Source organism: Gobius niger (genome assembly GCF_951799975.1).
Source record: "Gobius niger genome assembly, chromosome: 3".
Classification (NCBI taxonomy): Eukaryota; Metazoa; Chordata; class Actinopteri; order Gobiiformes; family Gobiidae; genus Gobius; species Gobius niger.
The window spans coordinates 28,611,044-28,631,531 of record NC_136854.1 but is presented as its reverse complement, the minus strand read 5'-3'; the positions used below and the strand labels follow the sequence as shown (position 1 = coordinate 28,631,531).

The following is a 20,488-nucleotide window of genomic DNA, read 5'->3' as shown; positions in this document are numbered from 1 at the left end:
TAAAATCTGGGATTCCTTTGCTGTGTATAGAGGGTACAAGAAGTTGCTCTCTTGTGGACATGCTCCAATTTGTATTTGATTGGGTCCAGTCCAGGTGCGGGAATTTAATTCGATCAGTCTTGGATTTTGAACGTTTTTTTGTGATCCAATTTTAGGTTTCTGATGGCCCAGAATGTGGTGACGAACATGACTGAATAATTGTTTTTTTCTTTGTTTAAGCCAAAGAAAATCACATGTTTGTAGCCTATATGGCGGCACGGATGTTTTTACAATTTTACAATTTTGCAGCAACTCTACATGCACTGTGAAGTCTTTTTGGGAGAACACCCTCCAAATATACATACCAAGGCATGCAACTATAATCTAGCTACTGAAAGGTAAGTTTTTGTTTTTGCTGTTTGGGGTCAATCAATACTAGCATATCAATTTATTTATCTTTATAATCAGGTGGACGGAGTTGTATGGAGATGCCGCTGTATGCTCCTGCTGCGACTCTTCTTGCTCTCCACCGCTGGGTCGTTCACCCATCTTTGTCAGGAGTCACCCATGGAAAATGAGCTTGGATAATGGAAAACATGACGTGATGAAAACTGGTTTTGTGGAGGAAACGCCCTCTGGCAAATGAAGTCAGTGGCATGGTCACAAATAAAATAAAAAAATAAAAAAATAAAAAAAATTGTATTCAATTGCATGAGTTTATTGTGTTTACCTTTCTGACACTGATTTGGAATAAGATCTGCTTTTACTATGTACACGGAAGCTAAACTTTTGCAAAAAAATAAATAAAGCCGGCTCTTCACTTTGCTAGGATGACTTGTTTGTCTGAGACTTAGACCGTAAAACAGGTTTGCTATGTAAAGCAATGGTGTCTAGAATGTTTAACCTAGATGGTCAGTTATTAACATTTGAGCATTTCTTAGCAGTTCCTGGAAATGCAGCATAGTGTTTTTATAGATGCACTTATGCACCACCAGCGGATGGAAGAGATTCACTGGCTTTGACTTGACTAAATTGGCTGGGAGTTGGATAATGGCTTTCGCTTGAGAATTTCCTATCAGAACATGATGTAGCTGCTTTGTTTTTAGGCTGTACATCATAAAGGTAAATATATCTTGTAATCGGTTTGCTAAAAAGGCAGGTCTCCACTCAGATAAATTCTTGGTCAACAGCAGATGCATGAGAGCGATTTTATAATGGAAATCCTCCAGGGCACTTTTCCCTGTTAGCATTATCTGTCTTTTGTGAAGAAAAAGTATTATGTCTAGTGTTTGCATATGGCAGGAGTTGATAGGCAAAAGCTTGGAGATTTGATTCATAAAAGTGTCTTCATATTTGGATAAGGACAGAGACCAGAAAGTGTCCAAGTGTTTTGGAGAGCCTGGTGTGATGGAGAAATATGAGTGACGGTCAGTTGCAATAACGGGATTCAAGGTGAAAATTATTTTTTCACCGCTTCTAAATCGGACTATCAGTGCTCCTGGCATGTTACCAATACAGAGCTCAAACCCGTACTTGAATGCAATACGTGACCATGCTTGTCTAAGGGTTCTCTGAAACCACTTTGCCACTTCTGCTTTTGACAACCAGTTTGAGTCTTTGTTACAGTAAAGTTTCTCAAAAGCAGGAGACACTTTTATCTTGTCATGGTCTTTGTGAAGGAGACATACCATTTCATCAGCTGCAACAGATGCCTGACATGGGCAGCCATTTTGGATTTGTACGTTTTTCACCAGCTCTATATGCCCACACATTTGCATATCTAGCAATACATCGTCTGCTTTGTTACTGTACAAACACTTAAAGAAATATGGCTCAGGTGGAGCGAGGGGAACAATGACATGATGCATATCTTCCAAATTGGCTGTCGTAATAGCCATACCACCATTTTCACTGCAGACTTCCTTCATAGATTGTAGTAGATCACCCACAAACCCATCCAAAAACTCCTCTTCTCTGCGCTTCTTACGAGAGTCAGATTGTACATGGCGAGAATGAAAAATCTGCAATGTTCTGCTGTCAACTGATGGCATGTATTCACTTGTATAGAAGAACGCTTTTGATTTCAGTAGGCCATTTCTTTGGCAGCATTTCCAAACAAAGCGGAGAAGTGAAATGAACGAGAAGGTTTTCCAAACAATCCAAATGTCACTGTCCGCGTCAGATGTTTTAGGAATTGTATTCTCAGTTTGAATCTCAGCAGCTTCCATGTGGTCATCTTGATGTTCCCGTATTCGAGCATCTGTGTTACTCACTGTGTTGGACTTTGTTGCGGGCTCCACATCACCTTTGTGTTCCTGTATTCTGTCATTATTCAAATTAGACTCATCTGCTGTAGTTTCTTGATCTTGAAGATGGTGGTTGTCATTCAGCGGTACTTCATGGTTGAGTTTCTCTTTTTCTCTCAACAATGCTTGCTCACGTTCTTGGATCACAGCTGGCATGGCATCATCCCAATCCTCAATATGGTAGTCACTGTTTGGAGACATCAGGAGGCCGAGAGCAATGACAAATACCTGCAGAATTGTGTCTTGCATCTTCTTTTTCAGCTGTAAAGAGCATGGAATGAGATGAGAGATGAATAATCTTTTAACCTTTTAACCTTGACACTGAATATAGGTATAGGTTTAAACAGCACTTCCTGTTTTAGAGTTGACAGGTACGGCATTAAAAGATCTGTTTACAGCAAATAAGCAGAAGAGAGAAAGAAATCACTCACCCAAAATATATCTTTAAGTTGAAACTTTGGCCAACTTTCAAAGTTTGGCCAACAGTGAACACGCTGACGTACTTCGGAGTATGTATCGGCTTAATGTCACACCAGGCAGTCTGTGACCTCTTCCTCTTCCTCTAGTTATTGGTTTTCTTTCGTCATCTATTTCCTGCATTTGCTCAACTGTGACAACTCGTCTTTGCACTAGAAGAGCGTTTGCTTCTTGTCATTCGTGTTGCGGTAAAATGTCCACCAAAACTGAAGCGATGGAGTGAATTGCATTACTAAATAAGTTACACTTTTTTAGGTTTGAAACACACGACTGAGTGAATAAAAATGTAAAAAAAGAGTAAACTGTTGTGTTAGTATGGAGAGTGAATGGCAGATAAAATACAGCAGAAGTTGTCATAGTAATAGCAGTTGAAGCAGAATGATTATTTGAAGAAGTTAAACATGATTATCGACGTTGTAAATGTATTGTATTGTGCTACAGGTGCTTTATCTGTGCCCTAAACAGGATTTGCTTGTCTCCTCTCACAATGTAACATCAAACAAATTTCCAGCCCAGGAAGATTTGAATAGTGTCAGATTGGTTTTACATGTTGAGACTGACCAGGCGACAACAGACGCCCCAATGCCTCCACAGCTTGCAAACATAGTAGATAAATAATGAACAATAACTGGTGTTAAATAAACTCGTTTTGTTGGTTAGGATTGTATTTTTCAATTTTGGGTCAATAAAGCGAGTAGGTGTTTTGTTCCTTCATAGCGCAGGTCCCTGTTTGAAGGGAGGAGCCTCTGACAGATGATGTGGTCAGCTTTGTATACCACAGAGAGTTCGAGGCAGACTCATGAGTCCAGGCACGATGATTCGCAGTGGTTCTAAACTTGATCATTGTAGTCTACTAGAAAATCTTTAAGTTTGTACTTGTGCTAAAGTTGATCGTTATAGTCATTGTAGTACTAGAAAATCTTTATTTTTTTACTTGTTAATTACTACACACAGGTAAGTGTTATTCTACTCCTTTCTATTGGTAACATCCAGATAATGGTAACTTACTGACTTCTTTACCCTAACACTTCTTTTTGTTAGTTCATTTCTGAGTAGTTTGAGTAGCATGACATAGGGACCACTTGCATAATTCAGTTTTGCTTGTTTTTTCAGTGTATTTACAATAGATCTTATTATATAGACATCTTCTATTTATCCACACAGTATAGCTTCATGACGTGTGTGTGTTGTTGTTTTTCACATCTTTCTTGAATATCCAACACAGCCTCCAAAATGGATAAGTTCCGAATGATGTTCCAGTTCCTGCAGTCAAACCAGGAGTCCTTTGTGAATGGCATCTGTGGCATCATGGCTGTGGCCAGCGCTCAGATGTATCAGACCTTCGAGTTCAGCTGCCCCTGCATGCCAGAATACAACTACACTTACAGCATTGGGCTGCTCATTGTTCCGCCTATATGGTTCTTTATGCTGGGGTTTGTGTTTAACAATAATATCTCAATGCTGATGGAGGAGTGGAAGAGGCCCACAGGTAGTCGGAGGAAAGACCCCACTATCCTGCGCTACATGTTCTGCTCCATGACCCAGAGGTCCCTGATTGCACCAGCGGTGTGGGTGACGGTCACACTGATGCATGGCAAGAGTTTCATTTGTGCGTTCAGCACAAACCTTGAAATAGAAAGATTTGGGAACTTCAGTGTGTTCAGAGGGATATCTGAAGAGGAGCGGATCAAGCTTCTGGCTAGGATCCCATGTGAAAAAGATACATATTTTGAGCAGCATGGGGAAATCAGACTGATGGCAACAAAATACATCAAATGCATTTCACAGGTAGCTGCTTATTATTATTATTATTATTATTATTATTATTATTATTATTATTATTATTATTATTATTATTATGATTATGATTATGATTATGATTATGATTATGATTATGATTATTATTATTATTATTATTATTATTATTGTTGATGATGATGATGATGATGATGATGATGATGTTGTTGTTGTTGTTGTTGTTGTTGTTGTTTATGACCATCCATGACCCATAGATGGTCAGGCATATTTATTTTTAAGTTACAATTTTATGGGGATAATATTGATTTTAGGAGAATCAACTACATGATGTAATAATATAAGAATTCAACAGGATGAATCGCCAGTACATATTTGGGGGTTTTGCTCAGCTTTTGACCCTCTATTATTATAATTGAGATATTTTGACTTCAATACATATGTTGATTGCAGCTGTGCCGGCTATATTCTGTACCTCCAGGGGGAAGTGAGATAAGGGAGACAGGGCATCTGTTGTGCACTGTCTCAGTGACATCACTGGCCTCACCAACAGCTTTTGGACACAAATGCAGTTCCGACAAAACTAGAAGAGTCTCCAACTTGTTGTATTGCACAGATACATTACTCTGCATGTACGTACATGGGTTGGGTCCAATTAGCCCCACGATGGCCACCGAATAGTGCGCCAGTCCTTGGGCCCAATTTAGCGACTACTGCCTTAACTGCAGGATAAAGCCGGTGTGGTCCGGGGCTTGTTGGCTTTCCTTTATTGTGCCAATCTTGTAAGCATGTACAACAGGGGGTACATTCATTACTATGACCTTTCTATTGTGGGTAATCAATAACCGAGTCCCCTAGGTGGGTGAAGCCCATAGGATGTACAAATGATAGTTACTTGACTTAACTCCAGCTCTATGAGTGTGTGTATAATCTACAGTCAAGCTCAGCTGGGCCGCCAATTTACAGGGGCCTAAGCTTTGTGGGCAATTAACATAATTGGGTTTGATTGAAAGAATGTTTTGACAGAACAAAACATCAAATACCATTTTTGTACCAACTTGTATTATGGCACAAAGAGATGTCAAGTGGGTTCAGCAAATCAAAAAATACTAGACAATTAAACTTAGTAGTATGTGCTAAAGACACAATTGTACACAACTAAACACTGCAATGTTTCTCTGCTTTCTGCAGGCCTGTGGATGGATGTTTTTGCTAATGATAACTTTTAGTGCCTTCCTGATCCGTGCCATTCGACCATGCTTCTCACAGGCCGCCTTCCTCAAGACTAAATACTGGTCCCACTATATTGACACGGAGCGTAAGATGTTTGACGAGACCTGCAGAGAGCACGCCAAGAGCTTTGCTAAAGTTTGCATTCACCAGTATTTTGAAGGCATTAGTGGAGAAATGCACAACTTCCACCACAACCGTGCATACAACAAAGACGACGATGAAGAACGGGAGCTCAGTGATGAAGAAAAACTTCTGGGTATCAGGGCTCAGGATGATATGAACAAAGTTTTGTGGAACTGGCACACTAGTAAACCAGCATTGGCTCTCAGAAAGGAAAAAATGGATCCCGAAAGCAATGGACATCTGAATGGTTATGCAAATGGTGAAGCAAATGGTTTTGTGAATGGACACACCCCTGATGGGGAGAAGAAAGCATGGGCCGTGTATTACAGCAAGGTTTGACTGCGACTATTTCCAGGTTGAGTTTCGCTTCTTCTCTGAGCCGCATGCTCTTGGACTCCAGATGTGAAAGCTTCATCCTCAAATGGGCTAGTGGTCACTTTTATAATAAAGTAGCCAGCCCAGAAATGTATCTCGCACCTTCTTTGTGATTTGTAAAGATTAGATATTAAAAGGAGAAAAGATGAAATGTAAAGCTAAATAAATATTGTAATTTTTAACTTTGATGTTGATGATGGCATTTTCTTTTTAACTAAACCGTAACATACTGTAGTTGCAGCCTTTGCTATTTAGAGAACTAGAGATCGTACCTGTGACCGGTGAATGTATTACTAATCTGAATTCCCTTAGCCTTGTGTCTTTTCTGCTCTGATTTGTCTCGAACTGTACTTTTTTTGTCTACATACTTTACTCTACATATCCCTAACAAACAAAACAATCAATTTCCAGATCACATTTTTGGTTAACTTTTCTGCTACGGGCATTCACAAAATAAGTGCTAATGCAGCTACAAAAGGTACATATCAACTAAAGGCTAATGCTAAGCTGAATCCACTACCTGGCTAATCTTGCAGCAAAACACACTTGGACAGGAGTCAAAAACTGCAGGGGAAAGAATGAGGCGGACAAACTTGCTCCAACAGACAGTAATATATTTTGAGGAAAACCAGTTAATATAATAAGAATCCAAACATTTTGGGATGGAATTGACATTGTTTTCAGTGTGTTGTTACAGGGGTCAGCCAATCAGACTGATTTCACTCAGTTCATGTTGTGACACTTTTTTCACAATATGTATCCAAGTAATTGACTGTACCAAATTTTGTTGATCTGTCGCAGTATTGTCAAATTACGTTAATTTTCGATGTAACGAGATGGCATTTCAAAAAATCCTTACACTAGGGGTTAATAGAGTTTACATTTATCATGTTAACATGTTTCTCTTTTTCCAGTTGTCAGTCGAGTAAAGCAGATCTGATGATTATAGGAGGGATTGTCATGTTTTACACTTACTAGAACTTAATCAGTGCAAAAAAAACAAGAAAATGGAAGAGAGCATCACTCCCTAAATCCGGCTTTCTCTTCTTGACCCTAAATTATACTAAATTATATCATATTACGTACTACATATATATGTATGTAATATCTTGACCAAGAAAGAATAAACTGAAAATTAATCAGAGCAGCCTCAAGCCTCAATTCGAAACAGGGCAAACGTTTTCTCGAAATGACGTTGTTACCAAATGACTATAAAATTAACAAATAAAACAATTGTCTTCATAGGTGAAGACAATTGTGGAGATAAACATACCAGTCTTTATCCTCTTGTGGTCTCCCAACTGGTTCAACAAGTTTTGCCTTCAGTAGCTAAACATGATCACTGACATCATACTTGTATTTTAATGTGCAGAGGTGGTTTATTGGATCCTAAACAAGATCTACCCGTCTCCTCTCACTGAGAAACATCAAACAAATGTTTGGTCCAGAAACATTTGAATTGTGTCAGTATGGTTTTGCATGTTGTGATTGACCAGGCGACAACCGAAACTCCAGTGCCTCCACAACTTGCAAACATAATCAGTGAATAATCAGTGAATAAACTTTAACAAGTATTGAATTAAATAGATTTGTTTTTAAACTTGTGTTTTTAAGTCACTGTTCAATAAAGAGTGAAAGGGTGTTTTGTTCCATCGTTGCACAGGTGCCTGTTGAAGGGAGGAGCCTCTGACAGATGATGTGGTCAGCTTTGTATATACCGCAGAGAGTTCGAGAGAAGCTCATGAGTCCACGATGATTCGCAATGGTTCCAAACTTGATGTTTTCTCCCTTTTTTTCTGATAGAAATTACTTGTGTTAGTTTGATCAACTATATGCAGGTAAGTGCTTTTATTATTAACTTAAATTGACATTGAAACAACATGATGTTTTTGCAAACTGCCACTTCCACTTTTTTGAAGACAAGGTCTTTTGTGTCTGACATTGTTGGAAAACCTTTACAGCTTTGTGAATAACCTAACTTTCTGTGTGTTACTGTTCATTCTAACATGTTTTGTTAATATTGTCCATGTGTGTTGTTTTCAGGCCTTTGTCTGCCTCTCTCACTTAAAGGGACTATATGGAGTTTAAAAATGTTTAAATTATGTATTTTCATACATGTTCCAGCCATGTCCTAATGTGTAGAATGAGCCAAGATCTGTTCACCCCAACTGCCTCTAAAATCCTGCACCGTCAATCAAAAAGTTGTTAATTCGGGTCCAAAGTGCCGTCATGCACACGCTTAATATAGAAGCTGCAGTTACACAAAAGACCGGAGGTGGCAGTAGTGAGTATAAAATGACCAACTAGCCCCTTTAAGTACTTTAAGCACTCTGTGTAGTAAGCACAAGACTGCTAATCAGTTTGTTAATGTGGAAGTAGGCCATCCATAATTGTGGTGGTGAAGATTCAGTGGGAATCAGATGTTTACATACACTTTATAAAAATACATATGCATTTTTTTTCTCACTGTCTGACATAAAACCAGAATTAATTAGACTTTTTAAAAAAAAAAAAAAATTCTATTAGCTAAATGCAAGAAGAATGAGAGATAGCATTTTCTTCATGGTTTCATTTTACTTTTTACAAAGCCAAAAGTTTACATATACATTTAATTTATATTTGGCAAAATTGCCTTTAAACTCTATAACTTGGGTCAAACGTTTTGGATTTCCTTCCACAAGCTTCTCACAATAGTTGGCAGGAGTTTTGGTCTATTCCTCCAAACAGAACTTGTATAACTGGGCCAAATTTATAGGCCACCCTGTGTGCACATGCCTTTTCAGCTCTGCCCATACATTTTTAACTGGGTTGAGATCAGGAATTTGTGATGACCACTTCAAAACATTGACTTTGCTATCCTTAAGTCACTTTGTAACCAGTATTGACCATAGGCTTTGGGAATTGTCCATTTGGAAGACCCATCTGTGCCCAAGCTTTAACTGCCTGGCTGATGTCTTGAGATGTTGCTCCAATATTTCCACATAGTTTTCTTTCTTCATGCTGTCATCTGTTTTGTGAAGTGCACAAGTCCCTTCCGCAGCAAAACAACCCCACAGCATGATGCTGCCACCCCCGTATTTCACAGTTAAGTGGCGTTCTCAGGTTTGTAAGATTACCCCTTTCTCCTCCAAACGTGACAGTCTTTTGCATTTGTTCTTGGGTTGATATTCACATTTCAGACCACAGCATGTTAATCTCTGGGACACAGAACCCGCCTTCTTTTTGATTTGTATGATGACTGGACATGTCCATCTTTTTTACACTTGCATATACCCTCGTTCTTCTGGCATTTAGCAAATAGAAAGAATTTTGAAAATTCGTATTGACCTAAAAAAGTAAATGTTAATTCTGGTTTCATGTCAGACACCCATCTGGTTCCACTGTATGACCATCCGTACATGCATCATTGTGTCTTGGGCACAAGTGATGGCAGGTGAGAGCTGTGAACCAACCACCACCTGCTGGTTTGATCCATTGTTTTAAGAGGAAGCCACTTGGCAGCCAGAAACATACCTTGGGGGTCATTTGGAAACATCTGATGGAATCTTCTGTATGCTAGGTCTGGATCCAGAGAAGACATCGAAGTGAATTTTGTATAATAAAAGAAAGCAAAATTTGGTGTAGGTCTGTTTTGGCCTGTTTTATCAGTGTTCATGAGATATAATACCACATGCTTATGCCTCTCTGGGAAAACAATTTCCTCTGATATTAACATACTATATCTCAACTACACCTATGTCGATACAGCCTCTCACTTATGGCTAAAAGTGGTGCCTGGTGGTTAATAGCAGAAGCAATAGGGTGCTGTTAAACTGAAGATCACAGCCCATGTAGTCACAGAGGTTAAAAATGATGGAAGACGTCTGAGAGTGGGAATGGAGGAAAAGAATAGTTGGTCTCAGAGATACTCTAATCATACTTGTAGTCCCTCTGTCTTGCATCACAGTAGCGCAGTGGTAGCGCTTGTGCTTCACAACAAGAAGGCCTTGGGTTCTATTCCCACCTGGATGGATCTTTCTATGTGGAGTTTGCATGTTATCCCCGTGTCTCATGTTCCTTTTTCTTTTCTTTCTTTAAGGTCAGTTTACCTTTACAAATTCTTCACTGAGGATCCAACAAAGCATTCAAAATGGATAGGTTCCGTATGATGAACCAGGTCATCCAGTCCAACCAGGAGTCCTTCATGAAAGGGATCTGTGGCATCATGGCCGTGGCCAGTACTCAGATGTACCAGTCCTTTGACTTCCACTGCCCCTGCAGGCCTGAGTACAACTATACTTATGGCATGGGGCTGCTCTTGGTGCCCACCATATCGTTCTTCCTGCTGGGGTTCATGTTGAACAATAACGTGTCGCTGCTGATGGAGGAGTGGAAGAGGCCCACAAATGGTCGGAGGAAGGACCCCACCACCATGCGTTACATGGTCTGCTCCATGACCCAGAGGTCCCTGTTTGCACCAGCGGTGTGGGTGACTGTCACACTGATGCACGGTCAGAGTTTCATTTGTGCGTTCAGCACAAACCTTGAAATAGAAAGATTTGGGAACTTCAGTGTGTTCAAAGGGTTATCTGAAGAGGAGCGGATCAAAATACTGGCCAGGATCCCATGTGATGAAGATACATATTTTGAGCACCATGAGGAAATCAGACTGATGACTACGACGTACATCAAGTGTATTTCACAGGTCACACATTGAGCTATGTCTATTTTTTTATTTTACTGCATACATTGTCCATTAAATACGCCACAAAATAAATATATAGTACATACTTTTATTTGCTCAGCAAAGGTTAGAAGAGATGCATATCTAAATTGATTTGATACTTGACATGTCATGATTAGAAAACCATGTTTTGAGAAATAACCTAAATAAAAATCAATCTCTTCAGATGCATCATTATTAACATCAGTAATTTGCTCTCTCAACTTGATGTTTGCATTTTGTTGTTTTCTGCAGGCCTGTGGCTGGATGTTTCTGTTCATGATGACTTTTAGTGCCTTCCTGATCCGTGCCATTCGACCATGCTTCTCACAGGCCACCTTCCTCAAGACTAAATACTGGTCCCACTATATTGACACGGAGCGTAAGATGTTTGACGAGACCTGTAGAGAGCACTCCAAGAGTTTTGCCAAAGTTTCCGTTCAACAGTATATTGACGGCATTAGCGGAAAGAAGGGCACCTTCTACAACAACCATGCATACAAAAGAGATGACGATGAAGAACAGGAGAGTGATTATGAGAAACTTATGGGTATCAGGGCTCAGGATGATATGAACAAAGTTTTGCGGAACTGGCACAGTGGTAAACCAGCATTGGATTTCAGAAAGGACAAAATGGATCCCCAAAGCAATGGACATCTGAATGGTTATGCAAATGGGGAAGAAAATGGTTTTGTGAATGGACACACCCTTGATGTGGAGAAGAAAGCATGGGCCGTGTATTACAGCAAGGTTTGAGTTTTGGCCAAAGAATCTACATTTGATCTGCCATTCACATAATGCACACCTTACTATGTACTTCCATTACATAATCAGATACAGACTAGACATGTTTTACCTGGGACAGTTGTTAGTGCTAGTTAAGATAGATTTTTTTTAAATAAAAAATGAATAAACACTTTGATTTTGTATTGTTAGATCTTAATAGTGTATCACAAAACAAGAGCTCCAGTGATTTACATGAAAGGCAACAAGGTCAACATTTGCATTGTCATTGTCATCCTCTGTCTTTAGTTTGTTTCCATTTTCACAAGCGTTTATTAGGGTCAAATACAGAGACGAGCAGATTAATTGTTGTAACGTTATTGTCACAATACAGTATTGGGAGATGTGTTGTCATTGTTTGCTCAAAAGAGGGCGTACTGTCTCCAGTCAGTTTATTTTATTGAATTTATTTGAAGGACAATGTGCAGTTGCATTAAAAAGATGGCTGGCACCAGATTTAGCACTATGCTAATATCCATCTGTAGTCCACAAAGGCACATTTAACATACACAATTAAAGCTGCATAACAAAAGTGCCATTTGTTATGCAGCTTGAGACACTCTTTGCTTTTTATTGTGTGAAAGCAATATAAATGTAACTTTAAGTGTATATTGTCTATTAGACATTTTATGCAGGAAAAAAAAAAGAATCACAGTATGTACTATTTCTGTTACTATAGAACCACCATATACAGACTTTTTGTCCTGAAAAGTGAAGTATGTGTAATATTTAGCCAATACAAAAAGTATGTAATTGTAAAATAAAATTCTCTGTATTGTTTTCTTTTCATTGTTTCTTATGCAATTACCCCATATTTGAAGGGGGGAAACAAAAAAATCAACATATCTTTGTTTATTAACGAGGAAATGCGCCAACTATTTTATTGCCTAAATATTAATTTTATTTAGTGCAAATGCCAAAAGTTTTCTTTAAGAAGTGGAAAAACACTTGGGTGGAGTAGTTTTTGTGGCAGTTTTATTTTATTTTAATCTTCTGGCAAGTGTAATGACGTTCGCTTTCATCTTTAATTTTGCAGAAAAATGAGCTTGTCATCAGTTTGCCCTGTGGCTCCCCCTCTCGCATCCCTGGCAGTCGAGTTTTGACCTGATCCTGTAACCACTTGTCTATGCACGCACAGTAATAAAGAATATGTTCGTGCATGTGCTGTTGCTGTGTTCATCATTAATGTCGTAAAAGAAAAACAGGGTGGGTGCAGGGATCCAATGATGCCTCTCCCTCTCTCTGGAGATTATGGAGCAGCTGTAGCTCTGCTTTCTGGCTGCAGGACCTGCATTTGGTGAGAACATCCATGTATTGTGACTTTTCTTTTCTTTTTTTATATATCTATCTCGTCCTTCTCATCAATTGAAGTTGTGTTTGTGTTATGTGTTTTACACATGTTTTAAACAATGAGGAATTGGCATCGCCATGGCCTTGAGCACATTTCAAACTGGCATATGAGCTGAAAAGTGTAAAGAAGTAGTTGACTAGTAGCACTATACAAAGAATGGCTTTGTTTTGGATGTCAGGACATCGGTCGTACACGATACCGAACAAGGCCTCCCTTGACTTTGCTGCAAGTGTCTGTCTTGTCTCCCTCTCACATACACAGGCTCGAGTGTGCGCACAGCGGCACATATCAACATGCTTGCAGGCGCCCTATTCGTCGGCGTCTGGCTCTTTCTGCCCTCCTTCTGCCTACAGATTGGAGGGCTGAGGCAGCGAGGGAGGACCGAGGGAGAGAAGAGTTGCGAGGCAAAACGGCTGGTCACATGAGCACAGATCTGTTTACAAACCCAAAGCAGAGCAGAATGAGAGGAGGAAAGGAAAAACGGCAAACTGCACTCTCCCTGCGCACCGTTGTGGATTGAAAGGGGAAGAGGAGAAGCCTGCCATGACAAAACCAGCTGTAGGTGGGAGAGACTGAAAACGACTCACGCAGACACTTATACACACTCCGCCTTTGTCTCCGTTTTTTTTCTCTCAATTGAAGGAGCAGATGGTTTGAGGGAGAGTAGGATCCCCCTCCTCCCTTGTCATACACAGCGACTGACAAACAAACGCAGACCAGCAGAATACCAGCGTCGGGACTGTGTTTTTGACTGCACGGAGCTGTCCTCACTTTGGCCATAGAGGGAAGCACATCGTGGGCCTCCGCACTGAAGAGGAATAACCCCTGCAATAAGATTAGAGGACTGGGAGAGGAGACAGAGGAGACAAGAGGGGGCTGAGACGTGTAAATCCTCTGTTAAAAAAGCAGCTTTGAGGCGAAGACAAAGCAGAGACTAATGCCTGATAATTACCATCATTCTACAAGAACTGTCATACCCATCTGTGGATGTTATTGAGCACAACAAAGGGAAAATATCTCAAAGTGGACACAATGAGGCCAGTTTTCTGCTGAAAATGTAAGTATATCGTGTCACTGAGGAGGTTGTTGTGTTTTGACATTGGACTATGCTAGATTCTGTTGTTAACAATAACAAGTCTTGGATGACACACATTCAGCGAGCCTAACAAAACAAGCACTCTTCAGTCAACAAGATTCCTTTGTCTCTTCCTCTTCTTCATGCTGATGACATCATTCTCACTGGGATCCAAGAGCATATGAGGTCTCCAGAACTGGTTCAAAACCCTCAATCTCCCAATGTTTAACACGGACTGGTTAATCCTAGATTTGGGAATGCTGGGGCTGTGAGGAGTGCTGAGCCAACACAACACCCCTTCAAAACAACCACCACCTCCTCCTTGCTGAGGATTTGTGGAATCTGAAGCCAATCTTAAAATCTGTATGGTTGTTTATCAAGGAGCGGTGGACCTAACAAAGAAGAAGTCCAGTTGAGGGTGTCTGGATAAGGTTCGATCTCCGGAGCGGCTGCCCACGAGCTTGGCCCCCATCCAAACTTTCCCCTGACCGAGCCCGAATTTACTGCTGGTGCCCTGGGAGTCAAATTTCATGCAACCATTCCAATGGTGTAACGGTAAGTAAGTGGATTTCTCTGCTGCCTGCCAAATACACAAGAGCAGTTGCCCAATTGTGTTTCATAGTTACTAGTTCCTGCTCATAGCGGATAAAAGGATCTGCATTATGAATGGCTACAATACTGAGAGTGGGAGCCTGTGTTCTGTGTTGTGATGGAGACACTCTCAAACAAGTGCCAGTCAAGGTCATGGTTGAGTTTGGGAAGTTGCTAAAATTCATGACTATGTTTTTTTGGTGTTTTTATTAGACATGTAGGTTAACATTACACTCCATAGGTCTTTCCGCTGCTTAACTTCCCCCAACCCCCCAGCAGCCAACCAGCCCAGACCCCCCCCACAGTCTGCAAGCTGTACCCATTCATTCCCTTTAAAGAGAGACACTTAAGGGCTGGCAAAGAGCATCCTCGCTGCAAATTAATCGGAGCACGTGCAGCTTGTGGAAGTGGGGCTTCCTCTGCTATTGTTTTACCAAATGGCCCTTATGTCCCCAGAGTTTAGGCTGTTCATTATGCCCCACCCCCATGCCACCTGCAAGGCACTCAGAGCAATCTGCATTAGCCCTATATCCAGACAGACATGGCTTCTGCCCTTTCCATCCCCCCCAACACACACACACACACACACACACACACACACACACACACACAACTTTGGGCACACATTCCAGCCCTCACCCCTATCGGGCTGAAGAAACAGATGGTGGTGTGGCGGAAGTTCAGTCTGTCCTCCATGTTTGCCTTGTTCACAGCCAATTAACGCCCGTCCCAGTGAGAGCCGCAGTTGCCACCACAGTGCGACTCCCAGGTCCCTGGATAGATCCAAACAACAGTCGTTACCATTCAACCCTCCACAAGAAAATATGAGTAGGCTAATCGCTTCTAATGAACAAGGCAGGCACCGAAAGTCAAAATGAAGTGATTCTTATTAAGAGATTATATTTCATTAGCTATTAGTTATTTTATACTACATATCAATGCAAATTTCCCTTGTCTATCATATTAAATCTGTTAGTGAATCAACTTCACGACTGACTAAACAACCTGAAAATACTTAAACCCCTTGATAAAAATGTAGTTCTATTCTAAAAAGAGACAAGTTTTGTTTTGTCCTTCAGTATCATGTAAAAGCATATATTGTGAAATAAAGGAAAAGAAAGAGAAAAAAAACGCTGTGTGCATCTAATTGTAAAGCATTTTTTTTAGCAATTGTGAACTTGCGGCCGAGCATTACTGTGACTATAAAGCTCCACTATGCTCCCTGAAAGTAGGGAAACGTGCTCCATAAACTCATCCCTGTAAATAAGTGGGATGTTAGAAATATATTAATAAAGTTAGTTACACCCGAGCTAACAGTATCCACTTTACACACTCAATATTTTGTTGTTTGTAAACCAAAAAATCAGGTACAGGGCCCTTTAACACTTGATGCTCTGTTAGATGTGCATGTTTAAATGTCTTTCATGCCCTTTGCTGGTTTCTAAGCATTAGTGCAAACCAGGGTCAGGTGAGCTGCACAACATAATACATTGTTTCTGGAAGTGTATCAGAATTTGTGTGAACCATGTGTGAACACGCCCTTAGATGATCAGAAAGTTTTGCAATGTAACAGCACAAACTTTAAGTAGGATTTTTATGTTGACTATGTGCAGTATGTACACAGAGGATGTGACTGGTTTGTGTGCACGTGGCAGGATGCCTGTGTGGTTTGGGTTCTGAACACTACTGCAGCATGTCGTCGGACATCTACCACCTCCCGCTCAATGTCTATGTCATTGTGCTGGGCATTGGCCTCTTCGTCTTCATGCTCAGCCTCATCTTCTGCTGCTACCTGTTCAGGTGAGCACTGTGACAGCAGCGTGGAGGGTGGTGGGAAAGTGGGTGATTCGGGGAGAAGTGAAACAGACACAGGAAATACTACAGGGCCAAACAGGAAGTAGAGCAGGAAACATGACCTTATAAGAAGATGGAAATGTAGACTCACAAGGACATGTTTTGTGAATGAAAAACAAAGTGATCAAACTAATGCTCAAACACACCTACTGTATATTGCTTCCAGTATTAACAAAATTATAGTAAAGGTTGAGGATTCAAACACGATGAAATAGGTCATTACATTTGTTAGAAATCATAGACCTGTAGCAATTAAAAGTGTCACCAATGCACAGCTCAGGATGGTCACAAACTAATAAGCAACTATATTTAGGGTTTTAATTGGTGGGAAAAACGTATATCTCAAACATTATTTGCACTAGTAAAACAAAAACAAAAAAACTACCCCTTAAAATTAGACGTATAGGTACAATTTCCTAAAGATTGTGGGCTAGTAAAAATAATAAAAGGTAATTAATGTATACTGACACCTCCAGTTGTCACTCAAACATGAAAAGTCTATATAAACACGGGAAGGTTATAAAATATGTCTAAAGATGCCATTTATGTGCGTTAGGTTGAAACAACAAGGAACCAGAGAGCAGTTCAGCTACAACGAGGTGAGTCCCTGCTCTCCCCCCCTTTCTTGGCTGGATATAAATACTACGATATGTCATGTCACTTTGTTAGTGTGTGAAACCTAATGCTGCTGTTTTTAGACGACCTTGACTAGGTTAGGGCCATTATCTACGCTACAATACGCAAGTGTTCATCTCAGGAGGCAGGTACTGCTCAGTGAGGGCTTTGGGTGGCAGCAGTTCAGTTTTGGACAAGGTTAATAAACTCTTACTGTAATTCTCTGCCAAGAGCTTAAAGACATATTACCTGCCAGATTGAACTACGACGTGACCAGGGTTACAACTACATATTGAAAATAAAAGGCGATGACACGTGTACAAGCACCATACATTTCTTGTTGATGCAATATTGCTGACACATCATTCTCCTGACCTCCTGTTGCAAACACTTGTGGTTTATCTGCCTCTAGGTGGTGCTAAAGGGAGCAAGTAAGAAACTCAGCCTTCTTGGAGTAAGTCCCAACATTCATTGTTTGTTGACACTGGAAAAGAGTTGTGCTCGAAATATTTTACAGTTTTTTTTATGAGGCTTATTGTGCAATTTTGTATCCCTAATAAATATCTTCAATACCATATTCATCTTTATAACAATAACAACAATAATAATATTAATAATAATAATATACATTTATATAACTCTGCCTAACAATCTGTGGGCTTCTTATGGCTTTAAGTCCTGATATCTGAAAACATTATAAACAAACTGTTTATAATAATAATCATGGCACTTGTATTGCGCTTATTGCTACTTATACTATTGTAGCCACAGCTGTCCTGGGGTAGACTGATGGAACGACGAGGCTACTAGTCTGTGCCATCGACCCCTCCGGACAGCACCAACCACGCTTTCACTGCATTCATTCTGGCCTATTGTACAAAGTAGTACAATAGGTAGGGGAAACCAGAGTACCCAGAGGAAAGACACGGGGAGAACATTTAAACTCCACACAGAAAGGCCCCCTCCAGCAGGGAATCGAACCTGGGACCTTCTAGCTGTGAAGTGCAAGCGCTAACTACTGTGCTATCGCACTCAAGTCACTGTTGTAAGAGTTGGACTCGACTAGTGACTCGGGCTTGTGATTTGCGACTCTTATATTTATCCATTTTAAAGTTTTCTTAAATGTCAATAAGTGTAAAGCATAGAAAACGTAGACTTGTGCCCAAATACTTGGTCTTGGATAAGTGACTTCTTAAGTGAAGTCTTAAGAATGTCATGTCACATAATTGGAATCCATAACACGTTCAAATCCACAACCAAAATGCCATATTAGATGTATGACGGATAGAGTTCTGCTCTTACTAAACTTGGAAAACTTGAACTGTACTGTTGAACCAAATGCTTTGTTCAGTAACTTAATATATCCTCTTTTCTTCTCTCCAGCAAACCTGTGCCGTGTGTTTGGAGGAGTTTAGGACCAGAGATGAACTGGGAGTTTGCCCGTGCTCACATGCATTTCACAAGAAGTGAGTACTGAACTAGGCCATGGTGGAAATTGCCTGGAATTAAGTATTTTTAGATGCAAGCATGATGTTTTATGTTCCCAATATATTTTTTTTACTCTAATACTTTTGTAATTACTGGGTGGGTATATTCAACATATTCATCTCACAGCAGGGCCCTAAATTAACACGTTGTGTTGGTTGCACCGGTGCACTTAAGTTTAAGTTCATTTATGTGCGCTGGGACATCATTTAGTCGCAACGCTTTAGAAAGGCCCCAAAGCCATCCTTAAAACAAGTTTCAATGCCGGAGGGTTTGCACTTGCATCATTTCAAACAAATCAACACATTTCATAACATGTTTATGCAGCTCTATGCTCAAAGTAAGAAACTCCTCCTCACCCACTTGATCAGTTTCTGTAGGTATGGTCTGAGTGAGTGCACATGAATTGTCATTGCTCATCCCTAGCGTCCCGTGTTTAAGAAAATCAGAGAATGTAAATTGTTCTCGTGAAGATAAGTAAGTGAACAGTAGTTTGCGAGACTGGCCCTGCAAAGTCTGGAGCCCATGGTGCATGTATTCCACAGATGCTGAGATACGACGGTCACCTGCAGTTTCTGATCTAACTTTGCCTTGTGTTCCTCTAGGTGCCTCCTGAAATGGCTGGAAATCCGAAGTGTGTGCCCAATGTGTAACAAGCCAATTATGCGGTTACACACAGACGCTCCACAAGGTGCCGAGGGCCCAATGGACCCGGAGGAGGTGTGAACTGGACTGTAGAGGGTGCTCCAATGCCCTCCTCTGTGGATAATATATACACATTCAAAACACTACAGTCTACAAAGAAGAACCACGGTCTATTTAAAGACTGGGAATGTCGATAACAATCCTGTGGCCAGATTGCAGTTGACTTTTGAGCAATATGCCTATTCTGTGGAATTGTGACAAAACGATGCAGGCAAAAAGTGGGTAGATAAATAGGATGTTCTCATGACAAAAATGCTCCTAGTTCTACTTCCAAGTTGCACTGTTCACATATGTATCAAACATAAAGGAAAGGAGCCACATTTAGAAAAAGCAGGAGGACCATAGCGACTGTCACGGGGCGGCAAGGACACAGCAGCCAGGGGTGACAGCAGACCTGGGTAGGACATCCGATTTACAAAGAGACAGTCTGGATACCTCTAATATCTCAGGGGTGTAACCGATAAAACAGCCAGCACAACCATTTCCTTCACGCTCTTTGACGCTGTGCCACATACACAGTACTGCCAATGTAGGTGCAACGCTCATGCAATCAGTCGGCCGCAAAATCCGAACTGACCCAATCCGAGACCAGCGGGATCACAAAAGAGTTAAAAACCCACCCGTCATGTTAAAAGATTGTGTCCCAGGCCCTTTCCTTAAAGAGACTGATAGCAAACTTAGTCTTGCCTGTACGTATTGTATGTAAACGTGTCCCTATATATTGTTATTTTGTATCTGTTGCTTTTAAATAAAATGTCACGTATTGTATTGTAATGGTGTGGTTTTATTTATAAGACAGTCATTCATTGGTTCATTTGAGGTGGGACACTGCAGGTGGAGTTTACTATTATTGTGGTTATTTATTCACATCTTTGACAAAAGAATTGCCTGTATTTTGAGTCACAAAGTTGGCTTTATGGAGAGAGCCAGGTTAAATGTATGGCTCACTTTAATAGAATGGGGAAATGTTGTTTTTAGGGTTAAAGGCTCAATAAATCAGGCAAGGAGTTACAATTTCCCATATGAATCTATGGAACAAAATGGAATCAGTAAAATAAAAGATTATGATGTTGATTGGA

The 20,488-nt window shown here is 40.4% G+C and overlaps 4 protein-coding genes across 4 annotated transcripts; 3 read left to right on the top strand and 1 right to left on the bottom strand.

Moving 5' to 3' along the window:
- Positions 1-875: 875 nt before the first annotated feature.
- Positions 876-2,541, bottom strand: LOC306961077 (inositol 1,4,5-trisphosphate receptor-interacting protein). The gene has a single exon (XM_079553688.1). The coding sequence runs from the start codon at positions 2,532-2,534 to the stop codon at positions 879-881; it is 1,656 nt and encodes a 551-aa protein (XP_079409814.1). The 5' UTR covers positions 2,535-2,541; the 3' UTR covers positions 876-878.
- A 1,454-nt stretch (positions 2,542-3,995) lies between these two features.
- LOC306960736 (calcium homeostasis modulator 1-like) lies at positions 3,996-6,212 on the top strand (the record flags this gene model as incomplete). Its single annotated transcript, XM_079553214.1, has 2 exons — positions 3,996-4,550; positions 5,709-6,212. 2 exons carry the CDS (start codon positions 3,996-3,998, stop codon positions 6,210-6,212), a joined length of 1,059 nt encoding a protein of 352 aa, XP_079409340.1.
- A 4,165-nt stretch (positions 6,213-10,377) lies between these two features.
- Positions 10,378-11,706, top strand: LOC306961513 (calcium homeostasis modulator 1-like; the record flags this gene model as incomplete). The annotated part of the gene is made up of 2 exons (XM_079554282.1): positions 10,378-10,932; positions 11,206-11,706. 2 exons carry the CDS (start codon positions 10,378-10,380, stop codon positions 11,704-11,706), a joined length of 1,056 nt encoding a protein of 351 aa, XP_079410408.1.
- Positions 11,707-13,455: 1,749 nt separating this feature from the next.
- Positions 13,456-20,183, top strand: LOC306960292 (RING finger protein 122). Its single transcript, XM_079552671.1, has 7 exons — positions 13,456-14,141; positions 14,541-14,714; positions 16,406-16,550; positions 17,161-17,203; positions 17,632-17,673; positions 18,603-18,685; positions 19,310-20,183. The coding sequence occupies exons 2-7, from the start codon at positions 14,690-14,692 to the stop codon at positions 19,428-19,430; spliced, it is 459 nt and encodes a 152-aa protein (XP_079408797.1). The 5' UTR covers positions 13,456-14,141; positions 14,541-14,689; the 3' UTR covers positions 19,431-20,183.
- The last annotated feature ends 305 nt before the right edge of the window (positions 20,184-20,488 follow it).

Excerpts from the sequence above, each read along its gene's own strand:
- LOC306960292 (XM_079552671.1), top strand. The coding sequence starts at position 14,690 with ATGCAACCATTCCAATGGTGTAACG. Across the intron at positions 17,674-18,602 it reads AGAAACTCAGCCTTCTTGGA|CAAACCTGTGCCGTGTGTTT; the intron begins GTAAGTCCCAAC and ends TCTTCTCTCCAG. Across the intron at positions 18,686-19,309 it reads TCACATGCATTTCACAAGAA|GTGCCTCCTGAAATGGCTGG; the intron begins GTGAGTACTGAA and ends GTGTTCCTCTAG.
- LOC306961077 (XM_079553688.1), bottom strand. The coding sequence starts at position 2,534 with ATGCAAGACACAATTCTGCAGGTATTTGTCATTGCTCTCGGCCTCCTG.